This window comes from Pseudophryne corroboree, chromosome 1 (genome assembly GCF_028390025.1).
Source record: "Pseudophryne corroboree isolate aPseCor3 chromosome 1, aPseCor3.hap2, whole genome shotgun sequence".
NCBI lineage: Eukaryota > Metazoa > Chordata > Amphibia > Anura > Myobatrachidae > Pseudophryne > Pseudophryne corroboree.
Window position 1 is genome coordinate 620,474,937 of NC_086444.1, and position 14,062 is coordinate 620,488,998.

Sequence of the window (14,062 nt, forward strand, 5' to 3'; positions counted from 1 at the left end):
AGAGGAGGACTTGCCCAAGCAGTCCCAGGAACAGCGCAGCAAAGTGTAATGGCGGTTGACAGGGAGTGAGGGAGAGAAATGCAGCTCCAGGGAGGGAACATTTACCCAAATGGTGCCCTGGGGCTAGGGGAGGGGCTACAGGTCAGGACTTATCCCCCTGCTGGCTTCCCCACCGGGCGCTGCGGGCTGCAATGAAACGGGTTTTAACAGAGATAAAAACCCAACCTATGCCCTGTGTCCCGGAGGCTAGTGGAGCGGCTGCCCCTTATAGTGTCCATGCCAGCACGTGCGGTCCGCCTCCCACGGCCGCGCCGGATCGCGATTACAGCGGGCCAAAGAGACCCCTTACCCCCCCTTTGAACGCGGCCACGTGATCCGGGAAACAGCGGCGAGTGTGTGACTAACCGAGAAGAACACCGGAGCCCCCGCTGTAGTTACCCGGCAACCAGGGCGCGGGAGTATACAGCGCCGCTGTGGGAGTGATGGAGCTGCAGCAGGGGATGTCTGACAGACATCTAAGGGGCCCTACTCATTACATGATGCGCCGCCGAGGTGCCCGACGGCCGAAACGGCCGACGAGCGACCCGGCGGCGGGGGGGCAGTGACGGGGGTAGTGAAGTTTCTTCACTCCCCCCGTCACGCGGCTGCATTGAAGTGCAGGCAAATATGGACGAGATCGTCCATATTGGCCTGCATGCACAGCCGACGGGAGACCAGCGATGAACGAGCGCAGGGCCGCGCATCGTTCATCGCTGGAGTCTCCACACTGAAAGATATGAACGAGTTCTCGTTCATTTATGAACGAGATCGTTCATATCTTTCAGAAAATCGACCAGTGTGTAGGGCCTATAACACTGCTGCAGCCCTTGGAAGTTTTCAATTATTCTTTTTTCTTCTGAAAAATAGCTTTTCTTAGGGCTGCAGGAGCAGCCACCCTGTTGTATGCCTGCTTACTGCATGGCACCAACTTACAAACTGAGCTCCTGTGCATGGAGGCGGGGTTATAGAGGAAGCGGCGCTGTGCATCTTGGGAACAGTCAAAGCTTTGAGCCTGTTGGTGCCTTGGATCAAGATCCTACTCTACACCCAGATGTTAATCCTTGTGGAACCCAGTGTACCCCGCAGCAGAAATAACAATTCACAGTAGATACTGGATGTATATCACAGAATACTTGTACTAAATATTCAGATAGCAGTACACTTGTTCTTAACTAACACTGTCTAAAATGACATGTAGAATACTTAAGTGCCTGTAAATGCACAGCGCTGATGAGACAGGCGGCTTTACAGAGGAGGCAGATCCCTGCAGTCCCGGAGATCAGCCTAGCTAGTAGTGAAGATGGCGCAACAATCTCTGTCAGGGAATGAGGGAGAGTGAAATGCAGCTCCAGGGCGGGAACACCAGCAGTAGATGACGCCCGGAGCTGGGGGATGGGCTACAGGTCAGCGCCTTATCCCCTCTGCTGGACTTTACCATCAGGTACTGTGGAGCCTACGTAAATCGGATTTTTAACAAATCCAACCTGTACTCCTTGCCCTGGTGGATATAGTGGGGTCCCTGTGCGGCACAGTGTCCACGCCAGTGGCGCGCTCCATCTCCTGGGACCGCGACCGGAACGCGATTTACCTTACCTCCTCTCTTCTAGTGCAGCCACGCAATCCTGGAGAATGACAGCGGTGGTGTGCCTGAAAAAACGGTGTGTTTACTCTGCAAATACCAGGGAACCAAGCCGCAGAAGTATGCAGCGCCGCTGAGGAAGATGATGGAGCCGCAGCACAGCATCTCATAAAGACATAGAAAGTGCTTTGGCCCTTGAAGTCTTCTAAAAAGCTCTTTTCAGGGCTGCCTATCGCAGCCCCACCTGTTAGCTGCCTGCACTGAGGCACCAACTTACAAACTGAGCTCCAGTGCCTGGAGGTGGGGTTATAGAGGAGGCGGTGCAGTGCATCCTGGGAACAGTCAAGCTTTAGCCTGTTGGTGCCTCGGATCAAGATCCAACTCTACACCCCGATGTTATTCCCCGTGGAAACCAGTGTACCCCGCTGCAGAAAATTATTATTACATTTATGGCATAGCCCACAAGAAATAGTCCTGACCTTCCCACTCCCAAAAGCTTTTTAACTGTAAGAAGAAACACTATATTATGAAGCCACTCACATACTCACAGCATAACAAAATATCCTGTAAATCATGGAGTAAAAGGCCTAATTAATCAAGTGGCTAACCTATACAATAGCACTATAAAGAAAAGCGATGGTTAAACATACACCGGTACCAATGTGCAGGTAGGATTTTGTGAATGTGGCCAATCCATCCATTCTGCATGGCTAAACATTAAGATTTGACAGAGCGCCAATAGTACAGTCAAACAATGACCCTATACACAGTCAGCTGTGTCCCAACCAAATCTATGGCAGATCTTGGCTGAGATTTAACAGATCTTGAGAAGATGTTGCTTGAGAAAGCCTTTTTGGGCCCATACACTCTGCAGCTAGTTACCTTTCCTAACTAACTGCCAAAACGGGATCGGCATGAAATACCTCCAATCAAAATCCCGACGGTTGAAATCCCGACAGCAATTGACAGACGGTCAAAATCCTAACAAGGTCAAAATCCCGACATGGACAAAATACCGACATTTAAAATACCGACAAGGTCAAAATACGACATGTAAAATGCAGATAGGTCAAAATACCAACATGCGTTTTTCATGCGCTCGACACACTATTATATTCCCCCTCCAGGTCCACTGGGATGGTAAAGTATGAACAAGTCGGTTTCAATGAAAAAAATAAGAATTTACTTACCGATAATTCTATTTCTCATAGTCCGTAGTGGATGCTGGGGACTCCGTAAGGACCATGGGGAATAGCGGCTGCGCAGGAGACTGGGCACATCTAAAGAAAGCTTTAGGACTATCTGGTGTGCACTGGCTCCTCCCCCTATGACCCTCCTCCAAGCCTCAGTTAGGATACTGTGCCCGGACGAGCGTACACAATAAGGAAGGATTTTGAATCCCGGGTAAGACTCATACCAGCCACACCAATCACACCGTATAACCTGTGATCTGAACCCAGTTAACAGCATGATAACAGAGGAGCCTCTGAAAGATGGCTCACAACAATAATAACCCGATTTTTGTAACAATAACTATGTACAAGTATTGCAGACAATCCGCACTTGGGATGGGCGCCCAGCATCCACTACGGACTATGAGAAATAGAATTATCGGTAAGTAAATTCTTATTTTCTCTAACGTCCTAAGTGGATGCTGGGGACTCCGTAAGGACCATGGGGATTATACCAAAGCTCCCAAACGGGCGGGAGAGTGCGGATGACTCTGCAGCACCAAATGAGAGAACTCCAGGTCCTCCTCAGCCAGGATATCAATTTTGTAGAATTTTACAAACGTATTCGCTCCTGACCAAGTAGCTGCTCGGCAAAGTTGTAAAGCCGAGACCCCTCGGGCAGCCGCCCAAGATGAGCCCACCTTCCTTGTGGAGTGGGCATTTACAGATTTTTGGCTGTGGCAGGCTTGCCACAAAATGTGCAAGCTGAATTGTACTACAAATCCAACGAGCAATAGTCTGCTTAGAAGCAGGAGCACCCAGCTTGTTGGGTGCATACAGGATAAACAGCGAGTCAGATTTCCTGACTCCAGCCGTCCTGGAAACATATATTTTCAGGGCACTGACAACGTCTAGCAACTTGGAGGCCTCCAAGTCCCTAGTAGCCGCAGGCACCACCAATAGGTTGGTTCAGGTGAAACGCTGAAACCACCTTGGGGAGAAACTGAGTACGAGTCCTCAATTCCGCCCTGTCCGAATGGAAAATCAGATAAGGGCTTTTTCAGGATAAAGCCGCCCATTCTGACACGCGCCTGGCCCAGGCCAGGGCCAAAAGCATGACCACTTTTCATGTGAGATATTTTAACTCCACAGATTTAAGTGGTTCAAACCAATGTGACTTTTGGAACCCAAAACTACATTGAGATCCCAAAGTGCCACTGGAGGCACAAAAGGAGGCTGTATATGCAGTACCCCTTTTACAAACGTCTGAACTTCAGGGACTGAAGCTAGTTCTTTTTTGGAAGAAAATTGACAGGGCCGAAATTTGAACCTTAATGGACCCCAATTTCAGGCCCATAGACACTCCTGTTTGCAGGAAATGTAGGAATCGACCCAGTTGAATTTCCTCCGTCGGGCCTTACTGGCCTCGCACCACGCAACATATTTTCGCCAATTGCGGTGATAATGTTTTTGCGGTTACATCCTTCCTGGCTTTGATCAGGATAGGGATGACTTCATCCGGAATGCCTTTTTTCCTTCAGGATCCGGCGTTCAACCGCCATGCCGTCAAACGCAGCTGCGGTAAGTATTGGAACAGACAGGGTCCTTGCTGGAGCAGGTCCCTTCTTAGAGGTAGAGGCCACGGATCTTCCGTGAGCATCTCTTGAAGTTCCGGTTACCAAGTTCTGCTTGGCCAATCCGGAACCACGAATATAGAGCTTACTCCTCTCCATCTTATCAATCTCAGTACCTTGGGTATGAGAGGCAGAGGAGGGAACACATACCCTGACTGGTACACCCACGGTGTTACCAGAGCGTCTACAGCTTATTGCCTGAGGGTCCCTGGACCTGGCGCAATACCTGTCGAGTTTTTAATCATGTGGGAGACTTCTGGGTGAAGTCCCCACTCTCCCGGGTGGAGGTCGTGCTGAGGAAGTCTGCTTCCCAGTTGTCCACTCCCGGAATGAATACTGCTGACAGTGCTATCACATGATTTTCCGCCCAGCGAAGAATCCTTGCCGCTTCTGCCATTGCCCTCCTGCTTCTTGTGCCACCCTGTCTGTTTACGTGGGTGACTGCCGTGATGTTGTCCGACTGGATCAACACCGGCTGACCTTGAAGCAGAGGTCTTGCTAAGCTTAGAGCATTGTAAATGTCCCTTAGCTTCAGGATATTTATGTGAAGTGATGTCTCCAGGCTTGACCATAAGCCCTGGATATTCCTTCCCTGTGTGACTGCTCCCCAGCCTCGCAGGCTGGCATCCGTGGTCACCAGGACCCAGTCCTGAATGCCTAATCTGCGGCCCTCTAGAAGATGAGCACTCTGCAACCACCAAAGGAGGGACACCCTTGTCCTTGGTGACAGGGTTATCCGCTGATGCATCTGAAGATGCGACCCGGACCATTTGTCCAGCAGGTCCCACTGGTGCGTGGAATCTGTCGAATGGGATTGCTTCGTAGGAAGCCACCATTTTACCCAGAACCCTTGTGCATTGATGCACTGAGACTTGGCTCGGTTTTAGGAGGTTCCTGACTAGCTCGGATAACTCCCTGGCTTTCTCCTCCGGGAGAAACACCTTTTTCTGGACTGTGTCCAGGATCATCCCTAGGAACAGAAGACACGTCGTCGGAACCAGGTGCGATTTTGGAATATTGAGAATCCAATCGTGCTGCCGCAACACTACCTGAGATAGTGCTACACCGACCTCCAACTGTTCCCTGGATCTTACCCTTATCAGGGAATTGTCCAAGTAAGGGATAACTAAAATTCACTTCCTTCGAAGGAATATCATCATTTCGGCCATTACCTTGGTAAAGACCCGGGGTGCCGTGGACCATCCATACGGCAGCGTCTGAACTGATAGTGACAGTTCTGTACCATAAACCTGAGGTACCCTTGGTGAGAAGGGTAAATTTTGACATGAAGGTAAGCATCCTTGATGTCCCGAGACATCATGTAGTCCCCTTCTTCCAGGTTCGCAATCACTGCTCTGAGTGACTCAATCTTGAATTTGAACCTCTGTATGTAAGTGTTCAAAGATTTTAGATTCAGAATCGGTCTCACCGAGCCGTCCGGCTTCGGTACCACAACAGTGTGGAATAATACCCCGTTCCCTGTTGCAGGAGGGGTATCTTGATTATCACCTGCTGGGAATACAGCTTGTGAATGGCTTCCAAAACTGTCTCCCTGTCAGAAGGAGACATCGGTAAAGCCGACTTTAGGAAACGGCGAGGGGGAGACGTCTCAAATTCTAATTTGTACCCCTGAGATATCACCTGAAGGATCCAGGGGTCTACTTGCGAGTGAGCCCACTGCGCGCCGAAATTCATTGAGACGGGCCCCCCCACCGTGCCTGATTCTGCTTGTAAAGCCCCAGCGTATACTGAGGGCTTGGCAGAGGCGGGAGAGGGTTTCTGTTCCTGGGAACTGGCTGATTTCTGCAGCCTTTTTCCTCTCCCTCTGTCACGGGGCAGAAATGAGGAACCTTGTCCACGAAAAGACTGCGCCTGATAATACGGCGTCTTCTCATGTTGAGAGGCGACCTGGGGTACAAACGTGGAATTCCCAGCTGTTGCCGTGGCCACCAGGTCTGAAAGACCGACCCCAAATAACTCCTCCCCTTAATAAAGCAATACTTCCAAATGCCGTTTGGAATACGCATCACCTGACCACTGACGTGTCCATAACCCTCTACTGGTAGAAATGGACAACGCGCTTAGACTTGATGCCAGTCGGCAAATATTCCGCTGTGCATCACGCATATATAGAAATGCATCTTTTAAATGCTCTATAGGCAAAAATATACTGTCCCTATATAGGGTATCAATATTTTCAGTCAGGGAATCCGACCACGCCAACCCAGCACTGCACATCCAGGCTGAGGCGATTGCTGGTCGCAGTATAACACCAGTATGTGTGTAAATACCTTTTAGGATACCCTCCTGCTTTCTATCAGCAGGATCCTTAAGGGCGGCCATCTCAGGCGAAGGTAGAGCCCTTACAAGCGTGTGAGCGCTTTATCCACCCTAGGGGGTGTTTCCCAACGCACCCTAACCTCTGGCGGGAAAGGATATAATGCCAATAACATTTTAGAAATTATCAGTTGTTATCGGGGGAAACCCATGCATCATCACACACCTCATTTAATTTCTCAGATTCAGGAAAACTACAGGTAGTTTTTCCTCACCGAACATAATAACCCTTTTTTGGAGGTACTCGTATTATCAGAAATGTGTAAAACATTTTTCATTGCCTCAATCATGTAACGTGTGGCCCTACTGGAAGTCACATTCGTCTCTTCACCGTCGACACTGGAGTCAGTATCCGTGTCGGCGTCTATATCTGCCATCTGAGGTAACGGGCGCTTTAGAGCCCCTGACGGCCTATGAGACGTCTGGACAGGCACAAGCTGAGTAGCCGGCTGTCTCATGTCAACCACTGTCTTTTATACAGAGCCGACACTGTCACGTAATTCCTTCCAACAGTTCATCCACTCAGGCGTCGACCCCCTAGGGGGTGACATCACTATTACAGGCAATCTGCTCCGTCTCCACATCATTTTTCTCCTCATACATGTCGACACAAAAGTACCGACATACAGCACACACACAGGGAATGCTCTGATAGAGGACAGGACCTCACTAGCCCTTTGGGGAGACAGAGGGAGAGTTTGCCAGCACACACCAGAGCGCTATATATATATACAGGGATAACCTTATATAAGTGTTTTTCCCCTTATAGCTGCTGTATAGTTAATACTGCGCCTAATTAGTGCCCCCCTCTCTTTTTTTAACCCTTTCTGTAGTGTAGTGACTGCAGGGGAGAGACAGGGAGCTTCCCTCCAACGGAGCTGTGAGGGAAAATGGCGCCAGTGTGCTGAGGAGATAGGCTCCGCCCCTTTTTCACTGACTTTTCTCCTGCTTTTTTATGGATTCTGGCAGGGGTTAAATGCATCCATATAGCCCAGGAGCTATATGTGATGCATTTTTTTTTGCCATCCAAGGTGTTTTTATTGCGTCTCAGGGCGCCCCCCCCCAGCGCCCTGCACCCTCAGTGACCGAAGTGTGAAGTGTGCTGAGAGCAATGGCGCACAGCTGCAGTGCTGTGCGCTACCTTGTTGAAGACAGGACCTCTTCTGCCTTCTGGCTCTGTAAGGGGGCCGGCGGCGCGGCTCTGGGACCCATCCAAGCTGGGCCTGTGATCGTCCCTCTGGAGCTAATGTCCAGTAGCCTAAGAAGCCCAATCCACTCTGCACGCAGGTGAGTTCGCTTCTTCTCCCCTTAGTCCCTCGATGCAGTGAGCCTGTTGCCAGCAGGTCTCACTGAAAATAAAAAACCTAATCTAAAACTTTCACTAAGAAGCTCAGGAGAGCCCCTAGTGTGCACCCTTCTCGTTCGGGCACAGAGATCTAACTGAGGCTTGGAGGAGGGTCATAGGGGGAGGAGCCAGTGCACACCAGATAGTCCTAAAGCTTTCTTTAGATGTGCCCAGTCTCCTGCGGAGCCGCTATTCCCCATGGTCCTTACGGAGTCCCCAGCATCCACTTAGGACGTTAGAGAAAAATCATTAAAAACTCATGTCGGCATTTTGACCTGTCTGCATTTTGACCTTGTCTGTATTTTAAATGTCGGTATTTTGTCCATGTCGGGATTTTGACCTTGTCGGGATTTTGATCGTCGGTAAATTGCTGTCAGTATTTAGACCGTCTGGATTTTGATTGGAGGTAAATTGACTGCATCCTGCCAAAATAGTTCAAAGTTCGTAATATCCATAATATTTTTTTAAATATACTTCATAACTACTAGTTTGAGTCTAAATCCGGTTTGCTAAATGAAGACTAACCTAACACTACCCTGTAGCATGTTTATATATCTCCACTCATTTCCTTACCTCTTCCACCTGTTGGGGTATATCTCATATATGGGAGCTGAGGCTCAGACCCAAACATGGCCTCCTGGAAGAAGAAAAAATATTAAAACAGAATATTTATTCAACCAATAGCAGAGAATTCAAAATGATTTCTAAAAAAGTTATAAAAGTATGGCAATATGCTTTCATAATTGCACTCATCTAGGAAAATGTGTTCTAAAGCTGCCAGTTGATCCTGCAGTAATATTTTATATTGGGTCAATTACGAAACGTTCTGTTGTAACAAATGTAACAAAAGGTCTGGCTTTACATAATGGAAGCAAGCATTTTGTCAGCTGTACCAATGAGAATACATCCTATGACTTCAGGAGGACCCGTGACATCACAGAAACAACATTAAGCATGCTGACCTCTGTCAGATCTCAAACTAGGGTCTATGTAAAGAAAATGATGTACGTGTGTGAGATAGCTCATATAGGGGTAATGTGGGCTTCCCTTCTAGACAAAGCAAAAATGGCTTCCCCATTGGATATTTGAAAGCTATCGTGCCAGAAAATGTGTGCTACAGTGATGTGATCACTGTGCAGTGTACAGATGCATCCTCATACATCAAGACCCAATACGCCATGAAGCGCAAGATGTCTGGCTTGAGTGAGCCGACAGGTACTGTGTATCTCTGGTAATGTCGGGCTTCTTTTTTGGACACTTCTATATGTCTGTGGACTTAGGGCCTGATTCAGTGAAGACAGCTGCAAGTGCGGTTTTCTTTGCAATGCAACTGCTGATATTGGCAAGTGAAGATGACATCCAGAAATTAAGAGAGACATCTGCCGGAGCGACTGCAACTCATTTGCAATTGTGCACAAAATATGCAGCTTATACACAAGAGCGGGAAACATCGACTGCTCAAGTAGGTATATGGCTAAGCAGACTAGACACAGCAGTAGTCACGCAGGTGCCATGCTTTTGTACACTTAAGTTCGTAGCTGACGTCGGACAACGGCCATGACACACCAGCGTTTTTACGACCACTCCCCACTAACACCATTTTAACACCCCCAAACGGTCACTTCCTGTCAATCACACTGCGATGGAATCATCATTGTATGCAATGTGTATGCCGCACACATACAGTTTGCCAATAATCGCTCCGTTATGTAGAACATTGGCTTTGCGTAATTCTCTGAATCAGGCCCTGAGTTTGTATACAGGGCTGAACAGAACTTGTGTTGGAAAAAAGCTGTGGTTGCTATATTGTCACAGACATACAAGTGTCATATCAAATTAATCAGCAGTCTCTCCTCGTGCATCGTAGTCACATTGCATTGCGACTAAGATAAATTTTTGGCAAAAAAGAAGCAAAAAAAAAAAAAAAAAAAAAAAGACTTTCAGTGCTAGAAAATTCTCGCGTGACTTGGCATGCAAAGAGGAGCTGTTTGGCGTGACTGCAGGAAATATTTATAAGGACATAGTTGTATATGGGGCCTGATTCAGAGTAGCGCGCAATTTCATCTGTGAACGGAACTCAAGATTTTTAACAAACTGACCACGGCACCGGAGCCTGCTTACACAAATTTAAAGCAAGTACGGGCAATTCAGGGTCATGGATCTCAGTCATATTTCCTCTTGTGGCTGAGTGGGTGTAACTGAGCGGGAATTGGTCCGCACACCAGAGCTCGTCACTGTACACGCCCAACCACCTCTGAGACTGGATAAGCACCCTCACTTGGCAGTTTCCCCAGGCTCCACCACCACCACGTGGCACTGCATCACATCCGGAAGTTTTTCTAATACCAGGTACTGCCAGTTTCACACTTTTCACCTTCTTGTAAAAAAATTCTTAATTGGAGCAACACTGCTCACCAGGAATCGCAGACTCAAAACAGGCACACCACTACTAGGGATAGACACTGTCCACAATGAGACACTGTGTGCACATCAAACTGCTATTAAACCATCCAGACTGAAGAGGAACCAGGAGCTCAGAAGGGTCACAACAGCAGGCGCAACTTGCAACTGCTCACCTACCAGTAGGTTACCCCTTTATCAGAGTATCTCTACAAGTGCGTGACGATGCCACTATTTTCTCTGTACCACAGGTCTACCGATGGACACATGCTGGTCAAAAACCACACAGTAAAAGTTCTCCCTAAAGGATTTACCTCACCTACCCCCAGACCCTCCAATCTTATAGAGTGGGAGTATAGCAATAGCTATGTGCTCCACAAAAAGAGAATACCTGAATATGCTGCCAGCACCATCTTTAAAGAAGCACCGTGACGACTTACGGATAAATGGTCGATTTCCCAACTACAGTATATCAGTCTCCTCATTTCACACCACACTACAGCACTACATACCTGCACGCACCCTCCAAGCACAACCACAGAATATCACATATACGAACTACTCACACACTACACAACAAAAAAGATTTCATTATTTGTTCAGTAATAATTTTTTTTTAATGAAAATGCACGTAGCCATGATAAAATTTAAACTTTAAGTGTGCTTTAAATGTCCAAATGATATGTAGCCTGTATTTTTCCTTCACATCAATTCCCATATTATAAGGTTTATGTTACAGGATGACTATGCTGGCAGGATCCCCGCCAAGGTGTCCCGTTTTTATTTGTGCTTTTTTTTTGTTTTTTTTAAATACAGTAACTCTAGGCTGGTACAAATATGTGCTAATAATAACTGCTATAACAAGCAGATTAATGGGGGCAGCATGGCCACTTTAATGAAGACAACTCTGAAAACAGGCAGAGATCCACATTTTCTAGCATGGAATGTGGCTGCAATTGCAGCCACCATATGTGCAACTCTAAATCAGGCCTAAGGTATGTGACATGTATTCTTGTTAGTCCTATCAAACAAAGGCAGCCATTTTACTTACCAAAGATTGCAACAATATGGTTTAAGCATATTAAAATAAGAATTTACTTACCGATCATTCTATTTCTCATAGTCCGTAGTGGATGCTGGGAACTCCGAAAGGACCATGGGGAATAGCGGCTCCGCAGGAGACTGGGCACAAAAGTAAAAGCTTTAAGACTAGCTGGTGTGCACTGGCTCCTCCCCCTATGACCCTCCTCCAAGCCTCAGTTAGGATACTGTGCCCGGACGAGCGTACACAATAAAGAAGGATTTTGAATCCCGGGTAAGACTCATACCAGCCACACCAATCACACCGTACAACCTGTGATCTGAACCCAGTTAACAGCATGATAACAGAGGAGCCTCTGAAAAGATGGCTCACAACAATAATAACCCGATTTTTGTAACTATGTACAAGTATTGCAGACAATCCGCACTTGGGATGGGCGCCCAGCATCCACTACGGACTATGAGAAATAGAATTATCGGTAAGTAAATTCTTATTTTCTCTGACGTCCTAGTGGATGCTGGGAACTCCGAAAGGACCATGGGGATTATACCAAAGCTCCCAAACGGGCGGGAGAGTGCGGATGACTCTGCAGCACCAAATGAGAGAACTCCAGGTCCTCCTCAGCCAGGGTATCAATTTTGTAGAATTTTACAAACGTATTTGCTCCTGACCAAGTAGCTGCTCGGCAAAGTTGTAAAGCCGAGACCCCTCGGGCAGCCGCCCAAGATGAGCCCATCTTCCTTGTGGAGTGGGCATTTACAGATTTTTGGCTGTGGCAGGCCTGCCACAGAATGTGCAAGCTGAATTGTACTACAATTCCAACGAGCAATAGTCTGCTTAGAAGCAGGAGCACCCAGCTTGTTGGGTGCATACAGGATAAACAGCGAGTCAGATTTTCTGACTCCAGCCGTCCTGGAAACATATATTTTCAGGGCCCTGACAACGTCTAGCAACTTGGAGTCCTCCAAGTCCCTAGTAGCCGCAGGCACCACAATAGGTTGGTTCAGGTGAAACGCTGAAACCACCTTAGGGAGAAACTGAGGACGAGTCCTCAATTCCGCCCTGTCCGAATGGAAAATCAGATAAGGGCTTTTACAGGATAAAGCCGCCAATTCTGACACGCGCCTGGCCCAGGCCAGGGCCAACAGCATGACCACTTTCCATGTGAGATATTTTAACTCCACAGATTTAAGTGGTTCAAACCAATGTGACTTTTTGGAACCCAAAAACTACATTGAGATCCCAAGGTGCCACTGGAGGCACAAAAGGAGGCTGTATATGCAGTACCCCTTTTACAACGTCTGAACTTCAGGGACTGAAGCTAGTTCTTTTTGGAAGAAAATTGACAGGGCCGAAATTTGAACCTTAATGGACCCCAATTTCAGGCCCATAGACACTCCTGTTTGCAGGAAATGTAGGAATCGACCCAGTTGAATTTCCTCCGTCGGGCCTTACTGGCCTCGCACCACGCAACATATTTTTGCCAAATGCGGTGATAATGTTTTGCGGTTACATCCTTCCTGGCTTTGATCAGGATAGGGTTGACCTCATCCGGAATGCCTTTTTTCCTTCAGGATATGGCGTTCAACCGCCATGCCGTCAAATGCAGTCACGGTAAGTCTTGGAACAGACAGGGTCCTTGCTGAAGCAGGTCCCTTCTTAGAGGTAGAGGCCACGGATCCTCCGTGAGCATCTTTTGAAGTTCCGGTTACCAAGTCCTTCTTGGCCAATCCGGAGCCACGAATATAGTGCTTACTCCTCTCCATCTTATCAATCTCAGTACCTTGGGTATGAGAGGCAGATGAGGGAACACATACACTGACTGGTACACCCGCGGTGTTACCAGAGCGTCTACAGCTATTGCCTGAGGGTCCCTTGACCTGGCGCAATACCTGTCGAGTTTTTCCCAACGGTTTATAATCATGTGGAAGACTTCTGGGTGAAGTCCCCACTCTCCCGGGTGGAGGTCGTGTCTGCTGAGGAAGTCTGCTTCCCAGTTGTCCACTCCCGGAATTGCTGACAGTGCTATCACATGATTTTCCGCCCAGCGAAGAATCCTTGCAGCTGCTGCCATTGCCCTCCTGCTTCTTGTGCCACCCTGTCTGTTTACGTGGGTGACTGCCGTGATGTTGTCCGACTGGATCAACACCGGCTGACCTTGAAGCAGAGGTCTTGCTAAGCTTAGAGCATTGTAAATGGCCCTTAGCTTCAGGATATTTATGTGAAGTGATGTCTCCAGGCTTGACCATAAGCCCTGGAAATTCCTTCCCTGTGTGACTGCTCCCCAGCCTCGCAGGCTGGCATCCGTGGTCACCAGGACCCAGTCCTGAATGCCGAATCTGCGGCCCTCTAGAAGATGAGCACTCTGCAACCACCACAGGAGGGACACCCTTGTTCTTGGTGACAGGGTTATCCGCTGATGCATCTGAAGATGCGACCCGGACCATTTGTCCAGCAGGTCCCACTGAAAAGTTCTTGCGTGGAATCTGCCGAATGGGATTGCTTCGTAGGAAG

At 48.1% G+C, this 14,062-nt stretch overlaps 1 protein-coding gene across 1 annotated transcript in view; it reads right to left on the bottom strand.

Moving 5' to 3' along the window:
- MIER2 (MIER family member 2) overlaps window positions 1–14,062 on the bottom strand; it is a 117,332-nt gene that overhangs the window by 37,635 nt on the left and 65,635 nt on the right. The window contains exon 6 of the mRNA XM_063954689.1: window positions 8,680–8,743. Coding sequence (XP_063810759.1) covers window positions 8,680–8,743 — 64 coding nt within the window. The remainder of the gene's footprint in view (window positions 1–8,679; window positions 8,744–14,062) is intronic.